At 38.9% G+C, this 15,148-nt stretch overlaps 1 protein-coding gene across 6 annotated transcripts in view; it reads right to left on the minus strand.

The window, feature by feature from the left end:
- Nucleotides 1-15,148, minus strand: part of CDK14 (cyclin dependent kinase 14) — a 334,071-nt gene that overhangs the window by 249,690 nt on the left and 69,233 nt on the right. The window contains exon 1 of one of the 6 annotated variants that reach the window (XM_069775377.1): nt 10,606-10,738. The exons of 4 other annotated variants lie outside the window; for them this stretch is intronic. Coding sequence is in view for 1 of the 2 variants with exons in the window: in XM_069775369.1 (XP_069631470.1) it covers nt 10,346-10,420 (75 nt within the window). In the remaining variant the exon portion in view is untranslated. Of the gene's footprint in view, nt 1-10,345; nt 10,471-10,605; nt 10,739-15,148 lie in introns of those variants that run through there. One more of the 6 variants, XM_069775369.1, reaches the window with a different exon arrangement.

Consider the following 15,148-nt stretch of genomic DNA (forward strand, 5'->3'; position numbering starts at 1 on the left):
GCAAAATTAAGAGGTCCCAGAAAAACAGGATTCTTAGAATTAAAGGTTGCTGGATTAACTTATTTATTGTTTAAAGTAATATAGCATTTAAAGAGTGAGAGCGATCAGTTAAAACATGTAAGTAATTTATAGTCCTTATGGTTCATGAATTTTAAAACCAGTCATGAATGCCCCCTGAATTAATCACCTGTTAGGGTACTTAGTAAAAGATAGGCTGTCCCATATCAGTGGAATTTATTCATATGAATAAAGATATCCTCAATAACAAAGAACAATCAACTTTGGCATGACAGACCAGACATCCTACCACACAGAAGGAAAAAAACTAAGAATGTTTGTATAGTGTAAAGACATACTACTCTGAAGCGCATCACGTCTTTTAAGAAGATGCATTATCTGTTTTTTAATTCCTACATTTAACATCCTACAAATGTTTACATTGGTCATCCAGTACCTATGGACTTATGTAAAATATTAAAAAATTGCCATCCATCTGCTATCCTCTATCAATCATTGCCACTGTGTACATCCCGGGAAAAAGTAGTCAGCTGGGTAATACCAGAGCAAACATCCAAAATTCTTACTGAAAAATCAGAAGAAATCATCTGAATTCCCCCTATTTGTACCATTCCAAGAGAAGTAGTACGAAAGGACTTGATATAGGGAAATGCAAGACCTAGCACCCACCCAGCAAAAATAAATAAATTACTGAGTGACTTGAGGCAAGGAAGTCACTTAACCTCTCCACAATTCCATTTTTCTGTTTGTAATAACGATCCTGCCCCTATCACAAGCAGAAACTGGGAGCACCAATTAATTTTGTAAAGCACTTGGGCTTTTTTAAGTTAAATGTTATGAAGACATAGATTATAATTTGTAGAGCCAAACCACTCTGGAAGGTAGCACAACAATCTCACTATTACAGAGAATAAGATTTAGCACTTGCATTTAGCTGACAGATGAATAAAGAAAAAATCAAAAATAGCCAAGTGACTACTAACCTAACAGCTGAATTGCTGAGAGCATAAGGCCAGCATTAATTTTCACTGAAAAAAATCCTATCTGGATACAAGTTTTCATTATCTTTTATAAGCATGTTATTTTCTATCGTGCCTTGGGAACTACACAAGTCATCTGCGGATTCTGGCAGCACTGGAATGTGACATTTGCTACTTATAAAACATAATTTGGGAATGTTCTGGAGTATTATAAGCAGCTTTGTTCAAAATAAAAATGCAGCTATCTGGAGAATCATTCTCTTTGAAAAACAAAGCAGCAGGGCGGCTCCTTCTTGTTATAACCACAGGTCTTGTCTGCTTCTTCTTGTCCCAGCTGGTAGCACTCTCCATCTCCCCTGAGAAGAGAGGGTCAGCAAAAGGCTGCTGCACTCACAAGCAGAAACACGAATGGATCGAGAAGAGAGTTCAGTTGGTGAGAAAGCTACAATACAGGAAAAGATCAAGGAACAGCAAGTGATGAGATAAGGGAGCAAATAAAATTGTGAAAGGGGAAGTAGAGCAGGTAATGCTGCACGACATCACCAGCAAGTTCATATTGGAACTACCAGTGCAATCAGGCCCAAATTTGAAAGAGCTCCTTCAACACTCACTCTTCCCTGTAATCACCAGCACCAGCTCTGTGGTTTGAACATTTGATGGGCACAGCTAAAAACAGCAGTGAGAGAACTTGAGTAAGGTAGAAGAATAAAGGGGGAAAAAACAAAGGACAAGAAATCGAGTAATGGTCACACAAGGAAGGAAGGAATATGTGAGGAAAAAATGGTTATAAAATAGGTATTTCTTTTCCTGCCCTGATGGCCTGTTGTTTCTCTCTGGTAACCTCTGGGGATAACAGGCTCAACTGTGTCCCAGAACTATAATTCATGTCTTGGGTATTATTTGTTCAGCTTTATTTGGATGCAGAGATTGCTAGCAATGCTAGCTATGAATAAGCAAACACAACTGAAAAAAAAGCTTGGAGACTGAAAATGGTATCTGGGGATATGGTATGCTCCTTGCTGTACCTAGCACAAACTTACTCATACATCTCCCACAGCTCATCTCAAAGGCACTCTCCAAAAATGGCCGTTTTATTTCTGAAGTCGAAGCTGATGTTAAACCAACTGTCTTTGTCATATGGAAGAAGGCAAATATAAAAAGGTCACTGAAGTGCCAGATGGAAGAATTTTTGAACTGGAAGTTCTGACATTAATTCTCTGTGTTTGTCTGAAACACTGAACTCAATGAGCAGATTAAATGTCTGTGCTGAATTGCCAAGTGAGAAACAAGTCACTCTCACAGAAAGGCCAAGTGATCAGACCTGGAGTAGGAATCCCAAGATCATACAAATCTGAGAAGTTCAAACACCTGAATCAAGGAAAAAATAAAGTTTTATACTGGAAGTTATTATGGGCAGTGCTTACACAACTTCTTCTCCCCCCCCCCCGCCCCAGACCTGCAATATAGCACATATTTATTCTGCTAAATTAATAGCTGAATATTAGCATAATTACTGAATCAAGTGCAATCCTGGAGTCAGGAATTACTGCACATGACTGTATGTCCCTTGGACATGGCAAGGTATAGCTAAGCATTTCTAAAATTAGTATTTTTTTCTGTTCATAGCACAGCGTAACTTCAGAAAAGTGAGGTTTCAGTCCATTAAAGTTGATGTTCCTCTCCTCGCAGGGATAAAAGGTCTGATTTTGAAGAGAACCCAGATTAGATTTTAGGTCTATAAAAGCCTACATATGTCCTCAAAGCAAAACCCTGTTCTGTGACAACAGTCGTCCAGAGGAGTCACCTAAGGACAGGGTCTCAGATAAAGGTCATGCAGAAGTCCTGACAGCCTGTAACACACATGAAAAGAGACAGAAACTCAACAGAGCTGATCTAAAGGGGTGGTTTGCTCTATTTCTGTACTTATGCCCCAAAATACAATAACTGTGTTAGTAATAAAGCCTGGCAAATAAATTCTTCCTTTTGCTTGCACGATGCTCAGGTTTGCCTCAAAGTAAGTGGCATGTAATACAGCATTCAAGCTTTTCCTGCAATTACAACCGGGCTGCTGCTTCCATTAACCTGGTTCAGGACTGACAGCATCCAAAAGCTGTTGGGTCGTTCTTCCACTAAACCAAGCAGGAGGACAGAAGAGCGGATCAACAGAGGTGTCAGCCTGGGAGAGGCAGCTTCCAGCTCCGGGCATGAGCCAGCAACTCTTTGGTAATCAGCAGAGTGGTGGAGAAAGGTCTGAACATAAAAACTCTCCCATGAAATTGTGACAGGTGGTTTCTATACTCTTTTACTTAGTTACTCATTTGTATCTGTTGTCTATCCTCCTCTGTAACCATATGAACAGCATTTAAAAATAAAGATTAAAAAAATATTTTCAATCCCTTTCCCATATCAGCCTCCTGCTCCAACAGATGGCTACATGTGCCAGTGCAAGTTTATACAGTTTTCCTTCCATAAGTGCATTATTAGTAGTTTTGTACGAACATTATATTAAGTCTTTCTGAGTTTACAGGTTTATAATTTTAGTCTATCCTCCAACACTCCCCTCGATCATGAAGTTATCAAAGGCGCATCCATAAATGCGGTAAGTCTTCCCACTGCCACATTCAAGTGTGAGAAATCTTGAGAGACTTGACAGCAAAATGCCTATTCTTGCTAAATTATGAGGCTTTTGGTAAGGTTTTTAATAAAATAAATGGTAAGCAACTCCATGCCTTGAAAATAGGTTTTACCTAGTTCCTTTAGGCTCCTTTGCCTATCCCTAGCAAGACCTTTGATTCTTTCACATGTCATATCAAGTACTTCTCATGCAAAATAAAAACAAGAATTGTTCTCCTACAAGCAGGGACTACAACAAAAATACCGCTATTGGTCAGATATGGTCATGCAATTGACAGTATAAGACTTAAACCCAACTACACAACTAAGAAGTCAACTAAATTCTTCTATCTGGTGAGCCTGAAGTCAGATGAAAGCAATGAGACATGATGAGATGAAAACTTCATTTATAATTACAATGAACCAGAGAGTTTGTTTCAGACTGAAACGTCAGACAAAGGTAGTTTAAGAACTCAAGACCGACCTTCACATATATGCTGCAGAGCACTTTTCTTATAAAAAGAAAAGAGGAAGGGGACAGGTTTCACAATCATCTTTGCAAAATATATGCATTTGCAGGTGGAAAGGTTTTACAACCATTTTGTGTCAGGTATGACAACAACCTTCATTGCACTGAAGCAGCAGGCTGTACTGTCCTTTACAAACCAATGGGAGTCTTCAGCAGATGCTTAAAAAGTGCTTCCCAAGAAATAATTCAAGACTAGAATGGTAAATTAGTTTGGCTCTCCTTCCTTCATTCAAACCAATTCCTTCATTTAAAAAAAACACAAAAATTTACTTGCTTCATTCCCTTCCCTCTTTTCTGCATTTTTTCTTCTTTCCTTTCCTACCTTCTCTTCCAAAGTTCCTTTTTTTTACTATCTCTAGCAAAAGCTAGAGCAAAAACTAGGTAATGAAAGTTCTCTATTTTATTCTGCTAATGCATTTTAAAGTTTCATTCTAGTACCAAGAAAGAAATCTCTCCTGCTCTTAGGTGCTTCATCCCTGAGGTCAACAACCCTACAGCTTGAGAAACGCAGCTTCCAAGGCAGATCAATGTCACAAGGAAAAACAAGCTCTCTGAGCGATTCTAGATCTGCTCTCTTCCGTATTATCTTCCAAACCACTGAATTTGACAAGGTATCCTCTATCAAATCAGCACAGGATAAAGGTATAGACAGAAAAAGAGCTTCAGCTTTGTCATTATTCTCTTGTGCGAGTACTGTTCAGAGATTTGAATAACCTACATTCCAACTCAGTCTCCCAGAAAACTTCATAACAGCCATCCACAACCTTTCTGCCATTGTTTTCTTTCATGGAAGTCAGAGTTCAGACGAGGATGACAAGTCCAGCTTCACAAACAATTATATCAAGAGAATCCTCATCTGTGTTTGGATCTCATATACACCTGACTTCTTTTTTTTAACTTGTTCTTTTTTCTTTTTTTTTTTTCCTCAGGTAAATGACCTGGTTACAGGATTCTGTAAAACTTGAATGAAAAGTCTTAAAGGAATTTTCTAGCAGCTACTGCAGGTTTGTCAGACTTGCAGTAGCACAATAACTTTTAAAGCAAAAAGGTGTAAGGAAGCATAATGAAACTTGCTTCTCAGTACACAATGTGCTATGCTGGAAAAAAATAGCAGAACCCCTGCAAACATACCATGTCCCACCACTCAGAATTTTATTGGGGGCATAATGAAAATTATAGCATCTAAAGTTATTCAGAGTATGAAGAACACTCCAGTATATCTTTTCTTGCAAAGACACATAAAACTTAAAAAGGAGAGATTTCAAACTGATACTGAGAAGAGCTCATCTTAAGGACAACTGCAATTTTATAAGAATTCTCTGAACAGCATAGAGATAATGCTTAATTTTCAAAAAACTAGGTATTTCAACAGAGAAATGAAAATCACTGCTGCTGCTTTGATGTGTTCAAGCAAAAACATACGCTGCAGTAGACTTATGACTGTGCTCAAATCAATTCTAAAGAAAAAGGTATAACAGTACAAAACAGCCAAGCCTTCTGCAATTGGTGGCAATTTGCACCTCCAAAGCTGTAAGATCCTCTTGAATCACTTTCAACAAACAACAAATCCCAAGAATCAAATTGGTCAAAAATCACATAGTTAGAACATCAGTGAGAAGTCCTCCACCCTTACAGTACACTAAGTTTCTCATGAAAATACTTCATAAAACTGAGACTGACTGCAGATATTTTGCATGGCTTTTCCTGCATGGCTGCCTACCAGCAGTATAATCACATTTTATAATTATACAATTTTATGTAATCTGGATTATTTTGCCAAATACAGGGAATTCCTTGTCGACTTGAAAGTTAAGGGTGGTGGTTCCACCACTTTCCCAGGCTGCAGCAGAACCAACCACCCCCATCATTAAACTGTATAACTTTCCAAGACAACTCTTCTGCACGATATTAAAATAACATTTCTATAGCCAATATGTATCAATGGAACCCATTTGTTCATTAAAAAAACCCACTATTTACAGGAAAGTCTGGGCAAGCATATTTTACACATATTCTCTACAGGTTTAAATACATTTTCTTTGCACTTACGCAAAGATTTGATAAACTGGGAGAGGACATACTCAAACGTACTAAGCCTGTAGACTGAAAAGCATCAGAACTTAATTAAATGAAGCTGAACTTTCACAGTACATAAACAGGCATTATGCTTTTTTCTATTGGTTTTATTTCCTTACTGCTCACTTGGCAATATTTGGTATTTTCCTCTTCAGGTTAAGTTGTATACGATTTAACATTAAATAATGAAACATCCTACACAGCAAAATTGAAATACAACTAACATGAATTCTATACAATTTCCAGGATAGAATGATACAGACTGGGTCAAAAGCTTGATGATATGATGTTTGTTACTACCTTAGATTCCTTTCCATTTATGTAACATCTAGCTGAAGTTTATCACAAATCTTTTTCAATCAGAAGCTGCAACAGATCTCTTTGTCAGCAGGATGAGATAGCAAGTTCTACTGTAGCATTAACTTACCGAAATTCTAATAATAAATTCTAAAAATTTTTGCAAAACAAAACAAAAATCTCCACCCACACTTTTCACAAAGTTTCTGACTAGCACACCATTATAGAGTAAGACAATTAACAGATAAAACTGCCTGCTTCTGCGTCCTCTGTGGGCCAGTCCAGAACTGATACAGGAACTTCAGAGAAAGCTCATCCACCCAGGAATATGATAAACAAAAGAGCAAGATCACAGTACTGCTTCAGCAATAGAAGGAAAAGCCCAAAATTTACTTTTACAGAGGCAAAATGACCTGTTTATGCTGTTGATTCAAAAATCCTACAACACAAAATCACCCCCCTGAATTCAACACCCAGCACTACGCTAAACTGCTGTTTCACTACTTGCTTTTTGCTGAATTGCTAAATCCAGAATTATATGTAAGCTTATATTAGGTAGTGGAATGAAAGATATTAGTGAAATATATGCCACATGTGAAAGAGATGCATATAATCAATAATTCTGACACAATACAATACACTTATCTCAAAAGCAAAAAGTAGTCACAGAAAGGTATTTACCAAACTATACCAAAACCCAGAAGTCATCATGTGCGTGGAAGAAGCACTTCATGACTGATGGAGCTGCTGCTGGGAGAAGTTGTTGTGACATTAATATCGTGATAGCAGGATTAAAAAAAGTAAAGTCCTTAAGAGTCTGTTCCTTATCTAACCAACCTTCCATTCATGTACCTTCCTGCCAAGGTACCAAGAGAAAAATCTAATCAAAGATGTTGGAAGCCAGTATGGACCTACCTAAGGGAACTCAAGCTCAGAAAACACATTATTTAACCTGTTCTTCCCGAATTAAGAACACCAGCTACATTTTTCTTTAGTTCAGAAACAGGCTCTGGAGCACTGGTATCACACAGTCTCTCTGTTGTTTCAATTAATATTTGCTAGGATATTCTTCATTTCAACATGGTTTGTAAGCTGTAATTATCATTGCATCAGTACCTGAAACATTTAGGAAAATTTTAACACTAGTATTATCAAACTCAATTTGCTGTGTATAGCATCGCCTGACAGACGAATATTTTGCCAGGACTTCAAAGGGAAATAACCCCAACAAAGCTGTCAGGATCTGCTTGGCAGCTCCTGTGAGCTTTAAGGGGCATACCTACTCTCACATTTATAGAGAAGTCACCAAATACGACAGCCTGAAGCCTCACCTGACCAGGTCATTCGCACAAGCTCTCGCCCCAGCAAATTCCTACTGGCCACGTAGGTCAGGCCAGGACAGCGTACCGAAACCTGCATGAGGCAGTCAGCTCAGTGGTAGCCGGCACCATGCAAGGATTTCCCTTAAAGGACAAAATAATCTCTTACCCCTGGCAGCGGCAGCCCAGCAGAGCTGGGTGACTCATTCTCACAGTGCCCACGCCAGCTACCGCTTGGGATTGACGGGGCGTATTTGTACTGAGGCCTAAGCACAGGCCCTTTTAATGGGATCATCCGTTTTCTTGTCTGTGGGGTCTCTGGGAGAAACAAGAACTGCCTGCCTGAGGCAGAGTACCTGCTCGGAGGTCAACTTTTTAATAGCCCACCCGAGCTTACAGTGCGAGGGGAAAAAATGTTAAAAACTCTGTGTGTGTGTGTGTTTGGTTTTAGGGATTTTGTTTGTTTGTTTTTGTTTAAGAGTTACACAGCAAAATAGCTGAAAAGAGACAGTTAGGTGACCATTTTTGCTATAGGACTTCAAAGGCTGGCTCACCTCCTTGCACTAAGATGCGATGTTGATGATTTTTAGCCTGCTCAACTCCAACTTTTTGAAGTTCTTTCTATCTGGAGTCAGAGACATGAAGGAGACTATGGCAAGCATTCACTCCTCAGGTAAGCTCTTATCTCCTGCTATGACAGACCTCAGCGTCACTACAAAACTGATCCACACGGAGAAGATCGTAATCTTGGTAGAGCACTCAGCACTAGCCGCCTATTAAACTATGTATTTCTTATGTTCCCCATCTGCATTCTTAACTTTTGGCCACATTTTCCACATTGTACGTTATTTTTCCCCCCTTGTTAATTTGGGATCTTTATTTCACTAAATATTACCATAGGGAATATTATTTATCAATAAAAAACATCCAAAACGTTATTGATTCTTAAGCTTAGAAAACTAAAATGGGAGAACTCCAGAGACAGTAGTAACACAGTGAACAGAGCTGATGGTTTTACATTTGGGGAGAAAAAAACACTTGGAGGTAGAAAGCTGGCAGAAGCAACAACTTTCACATATATACAAAGATGAAAAAATATCACTAAGAAAATAAAGTAATTTAAAATTTGCTTTAAAAAATCCCCCATGCCTTAGAATTTCTGGACTTTCATTCCTTGTACAACATGAGAGCAAACACAAATGGTTGGATTACTTCTGTGCATTAAACAATAGCAAATGCACTGAAGGTTTGCAATTTATTAGTAGGTATGACAGGATAAGCAAAGGAAAACTTCCATTAAAAAATGCTTGCAGCTGAAATCATTATTGTAATAGAAACATTCAAGGTTATTCTTGACCAAAAAAAAAAAAGCATCTCTACTTTCTGAGGCAAAACTATGCAAATTAAGTTTGCATACAGTGTGAAACAGCCTGCCCCACATCACTTTACACTGTGGTACATATAGTACCACACATTTAGAAAGTTGTGGGTTTTTTTAAATAAGAAGCTCCAGCAAAATAATAATGAAACCTTCAGAAAATAATTGAGATCAGACTGATTATCCCCCCTTTAATCATATTCAGTGACAAAGAAGAAAAACCCCTTAACTGGCAAGTACAGAAAAAGCAAACATGAATCCCTGTCAAACTAGTTATTTGATCCCACATTGATATACAACTGATCTCTTCTTGGAGTATAATTCACCTATTGCATAAAGTATAAACACGCTTCTCTAGAAACAAAACCCTCTGCTTTTACTGTTAACGAGTAATAGCAAAAAACATATTTCATCACCCCACCATTACTACCACAGTTGGTTTCCTTTAAATGCTAGAACATACGGTGAAATATTTTTTTTGTTCAGTTCTACTGGATTTCTGTTGAGATTAATCAATGCCTTGATCTACAACTGAAACACACTAGCTGTCAGTTAAGTCATCAAAAATAATTCAAATTATTCCATACAATGGTCACATTTTAGTCAGTCTTGTACTAATGATAAGTGCTTTTTTCATCCTCTCTTTCCCTGAACATGCTGCTGCTCTAAGCTTTCATACGTTGAAATATTCCACTAAGATCCAAACCGCTGCCAACACACTCCTACATAAGCATTCAAGAATGACTACTTAAAATTACTACCTCACTTTTTGTTTTATTAAATAGAGCACGTAAGAGAAATAATCACAGAGGTTAACAAGGCAAAAAGATATTCTGACTTCCATGATATAGCATGTATTTATAAAGGATCATTTTAATTTTATCTTCCACCACCAAGCAAATCCGTAACTGATAAAGACATTTATTCAAATCTAGCAAGATGCACAGACTTGTTAGCAGAGATGAAAAAGTGGCTGATCATGTCCTTCACTCACTTGTCCCAGAGGGCGTTCAGCCAAGCATATATCGGAAAAAATTGCCCATACTATCCTCTTAATACAATAATAAATAAGGCTGCCAGAGAGAGAAATACAAAGCTGTACCAAGAAAAGCATCGCTTTTAAGCCTTCCCCTACCTTTTCCCTGATATTTACAAACCGCAGGCAGTGCTGCCGGGGAGTCTCACCAGGGTGGCTGCCAAGAGGTCTCATGTGGCATTCCCAGCTTCCCACCGCCTCCCTCTGCCTGGATTTTAAGCATTCCCGAGAAAACCCACCCTGACATGCACAGAATGAATCCTGCTCAAGTTGGAAGCATGTGATAAGTAGGCTTCAGGTTGAAACGGGAAACCCCAGCACCCAATTAATCCTAGATATTTAAAAAAGCCCCATCTTACCGTTTTGCTGTTGTCCAGGTCAGGCTAGATTCACCTGCAACTCTTTGGCATCTCTCTAGCAATGTTAGTGTTTGCAGTCAGGCCGGGCTCATTCAGCAACTGAATTCACAACATCTTTCTGCACTAGCAAGCTGAAATGGTATGGCTGTACTACAGCTAAGAAAGGGGGAAATCTAAAGCAGAAAACAAAGAAATCCCTCAAGACAGGGTAATCCCAGCGGAGTAAAATATAAAAGGTACAGATGAGCACCGAGAGTACAATATTTCTCTGTCTAAATTTCATGAGCAATACCATGCTCTTTCTAAAAAGATTTTTTTTTTTTTAAATATATGATGGACTTGCCTGTGGAGTTCCCAGAAAGGCAGAGTATCCAGGCTCTGCAGCAGCATTGCAGCCAAAGTAACCATGCATATGCTATCTAGGCAATTTACAGCAGTCTTTTTGAAAAGATATTGATTTACAATGTAGCGCTGCCTCAACCCAACACAGAACTGTAGCCAAAATAGCTAATAGTGATTTCACAGGAATTAAGGGAAAAAAAACTCAACATTCAATCAAAAGGATGCAACTAATCATTCCCAATTCAATTACATCCCAGTCCTGAAGGAAATCAGCAAGTTCTTGACTGACAAATGATATTAAAGCAATAATCTATGGGCATCTGGAAATAAGCACTATGAATGCCACTGTCCACTTTTACAGAAACAATATGAAAAAGCATCTAAAATGTATTGAGCCAAAATATGAACTCTGAAGTTAATTTTAGCATTGTAAGGACAAAACGTAGTATTTAATTTATGAACGTACAAAATATGCAATGCTGTGAGTAAGCAACAGCCACCTACTCCGTGCTGGGAAGCCACTGCTGACCCCAAGTGAGATTGGGTGCGGTTCGAGGGAAAAAAGAGGGCAGCAGGAGCAAACCCTCAGGGAGGGCTTCTCCAAAAGGGAGGCAGCGAATCTTCTCCATCTCCTACTCCTACAGCAACCCCTGCTGGCCTGTGCTTCAGATGGCTCCTGGCTCCCCAGAAACCTCCCAGGGTTGGGGAGCGCTGGACAGACTACGCTGGGACGGGGAGCAGTAACACATGCGTAAGTGAAACCTTCAGGAGAGAAGGAACGCAGTTCAGCTGCTTTTCACTTTTACGTAACAAGGAGACGCAATGAACTAGCAGGTTAAACACAGCCCTGGCTCACATCCCAGGCACCTCCAGTGACCCACGTCACAAAACCATCAGAAACAGGCTCTCCCATAGAGTCCCACTTTGAAGAAAGCACAGCCTGCTTAAACTCCACACATTTGCTCGAGTCTCATCACAATCACCAAGACTTAAACACATGCTTAAATTCTTCTCGACTCAAGGCTCACAGCTGAATCTAGCACCAGTGGCTTCAATGATGATAAAACTTGAATGGCATGAGCAAATTCCCTAAGATGCACCCAAAATTAAGCAGCACTTGTTATTTTTATCCCTCATCTATCTCCCAACCTTAGTCACAGTGGCATATTCCAGAAGACTACTCAGTTTCTTAGCTTGGTTTTTAAGCAGATAGAAGGTTTCTTTTCTGAAAAAAGACAACTTCTACTCTCTAGGCCAAAATTTTCTTCTTGGGTGTCTCAAGTGGAGGGGTCCAAAGAAAACATGAAAAAAACCTTCCAGTTGAAATGATGAGAAAATACATTCCAAAACATTTAAATTTCTTGCCCTTACTCTGTCAACATCAAATTTGTCTGAGGATGAGGGAGACCAGGACAGAAGGATCCTCAGAAAAAAAAAAAAAAGCTAATGAGTAAGCACCTGCAGAGACCAGTATGTGCCAAAAGACAGGCACCACATTAAGGGAAAAGTGGTGGACAGCCACAAGGAAAGGAAACACAGAAGGCAAAGAAGCAGGGAACTGTGTTCCAGAAGCAGGCAAGGTGTTGGGCCAAGCCACACAGAGACAGAAAGCAAACCAAACAGTCCACAAACTAATGGGATCTAACTGAAACAAGCCAAATCATCCCATATTTTAATTATTTTTACTGCATTAAAAAAATCTGTACTTATTGCATTAAAGTCCTTGTTGCCTTTGACACCCCTCAACAGATGCAATTCCAGTTGGGCTCTGGCTTTCTACCTCCATCACTGCATGCTCAGATGATGTCTCTGTATTCCTTCATGGTTACTTGTCCCCACTTCCACCTTCTGTATACTTCCTTTTTATGTTTGAGTTTTCTTAGGAACTCGTTCATCCATGCAGACCTCCCAGCGGTTTTGCCTGACTCCCTACTATTCTTAGCCCCCTCCTTCTCCTGTACTAGCCCCATCCCTTCCCCTACTCCCAACCCCATTTGCAGACTGTGGTTGGACACAACTTGGCTGGAACACAAATACATGTTCTGTTGCTGCCCATGGTACCACAAACAGGACTGAGAAACCTGGCTGGCAAGCAAAGGCCATCTGGAACTACAACTGGAATTGATGGACCACACAAAGCCCCCTGTACTGTGGGACTGGGGTTTTTTTCCAAAGGAGTGGGAGAGTAACTGACCTAAAAAAAAAGTTGTAATACAATTAAAAACAAAACAAACCAACTAAACAAAAAAAAGCAAATACCTGTGGGTTTAGGTTTAAAAACTGCATGGAAACCAGCTGCAAATACAAGCTTCGCGTTATCAGTACTGTAAGTCATGCCACCGCTTTCATCCCAGGACAGACTCCAAAATGCTCTGTGGCACCTAAGAACAATTTCTCACATAGGCATCTTTGGAGCTTTTCAAGATAATAGATATACAGTCATCTGGAATTGCTACACATAAAACACAGAGACTACACAATGTCACAGCTCTGATGGTCAATTAACTTAACATGCAAACCATCATTTATTAATATGGCACAGTGAAAAGAATGCCAGTAGTTACCTTGTGTTCTGTGTAGTCATACTACATACTGTTCAAATGGAACTTGTAAGTAATGTCCTATTTCCACGAGCCTACATTAAATCATCTGAGAAAGAAAGGGAGAGAAGAAGCAAGAGAGAAAGGCAGCCAACTGTTCCCTCCTCTCCAAGAAGTAATAACCACACCCAGTAATTTGTACAACTATCATATGTCTGTATGAGCCCATTTTCTCCTCATAGAAGAAACTACATGACTAAGGAAAGCCTCTGCACCTCAACACATTTCCTTTCCATTTTGACAACTGAAAATTGAATATACAAGGCAAAAGTAAACACACTTTACAGTTTTGAAAATTTACTCACTTGTGAAAGTAATTTGGACATCTAGCCAGCCACTTCATAAGCCACCGATAACATTTCACAACAAAATATTTTAAAAGATGCTTAACAAGTTGCATTCAGAAACAGAGGACTGGATGGGACAACACCTGTCCAAGTCCAGTTCAGTTCCTTGCTAGCACAGGCGATCACAAAATATGACCCCTTCCCTAAACTGGTATGGGTTTAGTTTGAAGCTAGAATACATAGAGTACACAAGACATGACCTTAATAAAACAACACAGCAGTGACAAAAATGTGTTGAATGCAAAGAAAATAATTTTTATCTTAAGATGGCAAGTGAAGCAGTGGATAATATTGCACAATGGAATGCATGACAAATTATTCCATGTACAACATGTTGTTAAACTTGCCACAATACCAAGATTTTAACTATATCATCTGCACTATCTGGTATGGTGGGACTTCACTTAAAAAGTCACTGTCTGAAATAAAATGCGATGTTACACAGTGCCAATTATTTTTGCAACCTTTAAGACCAGAGAAGAGACTTTACGGTTTTAGGGACTGATTGCAAACATACTTTGCATTATAAAGAATGTTTAAAGTGCAAGTTCAAACAGAACAACATGGAGAACACTGCGTAATGATTTTAAACATCTGAAACATACTTCAAATCAGTCCAGACATTTTCAACTCAGTGAAAGCGGTCTTTCCATATAAAAAGGTAATCCAATGATTTTGGACAACTATACTCTATGTGTGCAACAGGAAAACCTAACTCCAACATTCCTAGCAAAGCCAAATCTTCCTGTGAACAATAATACAGTTACACTGAGATTGTTTTATTTGTTATTGATACTTCTATGTTCCTTGCTATGCTGGCAAAGATCTCATATAAATAAAATAATCCAGACTAAAACACATTGATGCAATGTATCTATGATAAGAACTTGAATTTGGTCTTTTAACTTGCTCTAGGATTTCCTCTTAGGGAAGCTGAATACTATTTTCCAAGACTCACTTTTGTTCTCTTTTTTTTTTTTAAGCTCTTAGTTAAAGGTATTGTCTAAGTACTATTCTAAAGAATTCTGTTAGCCTCTAATTATTAGCCAGAAGTACTTAAAGAGAAGAAATGCAAAGGCCCGAGGCAGTCAGATCTGCAGCATGATCAGCAGTTGATATACACAGACACCAGATGCAGAACTTAGTCAAGGTACTGAATTTCATAATTATTCTACTTTTAAGAAGAGAGCAGACCTGTAAGCTTTCCACTGGGGGTGGGCATCTAGTTGGATGCAAAATGGGACTCCAATGAAC

Source organism: Haliaeetus albicilla, chromosome 2, assembly GCF_947461875.1.
Source record: "Haliaeetus albicilla chromosome 2, bHalAlb1.1, whole genome shotgun sequence".
Classification (NCBI taxonomy): Eukaryota; Metazoa; Chordata; class Aves; order Accipitriformes; family Accipitridae; genus Haliaeetus; species Haliaeetus albicilla.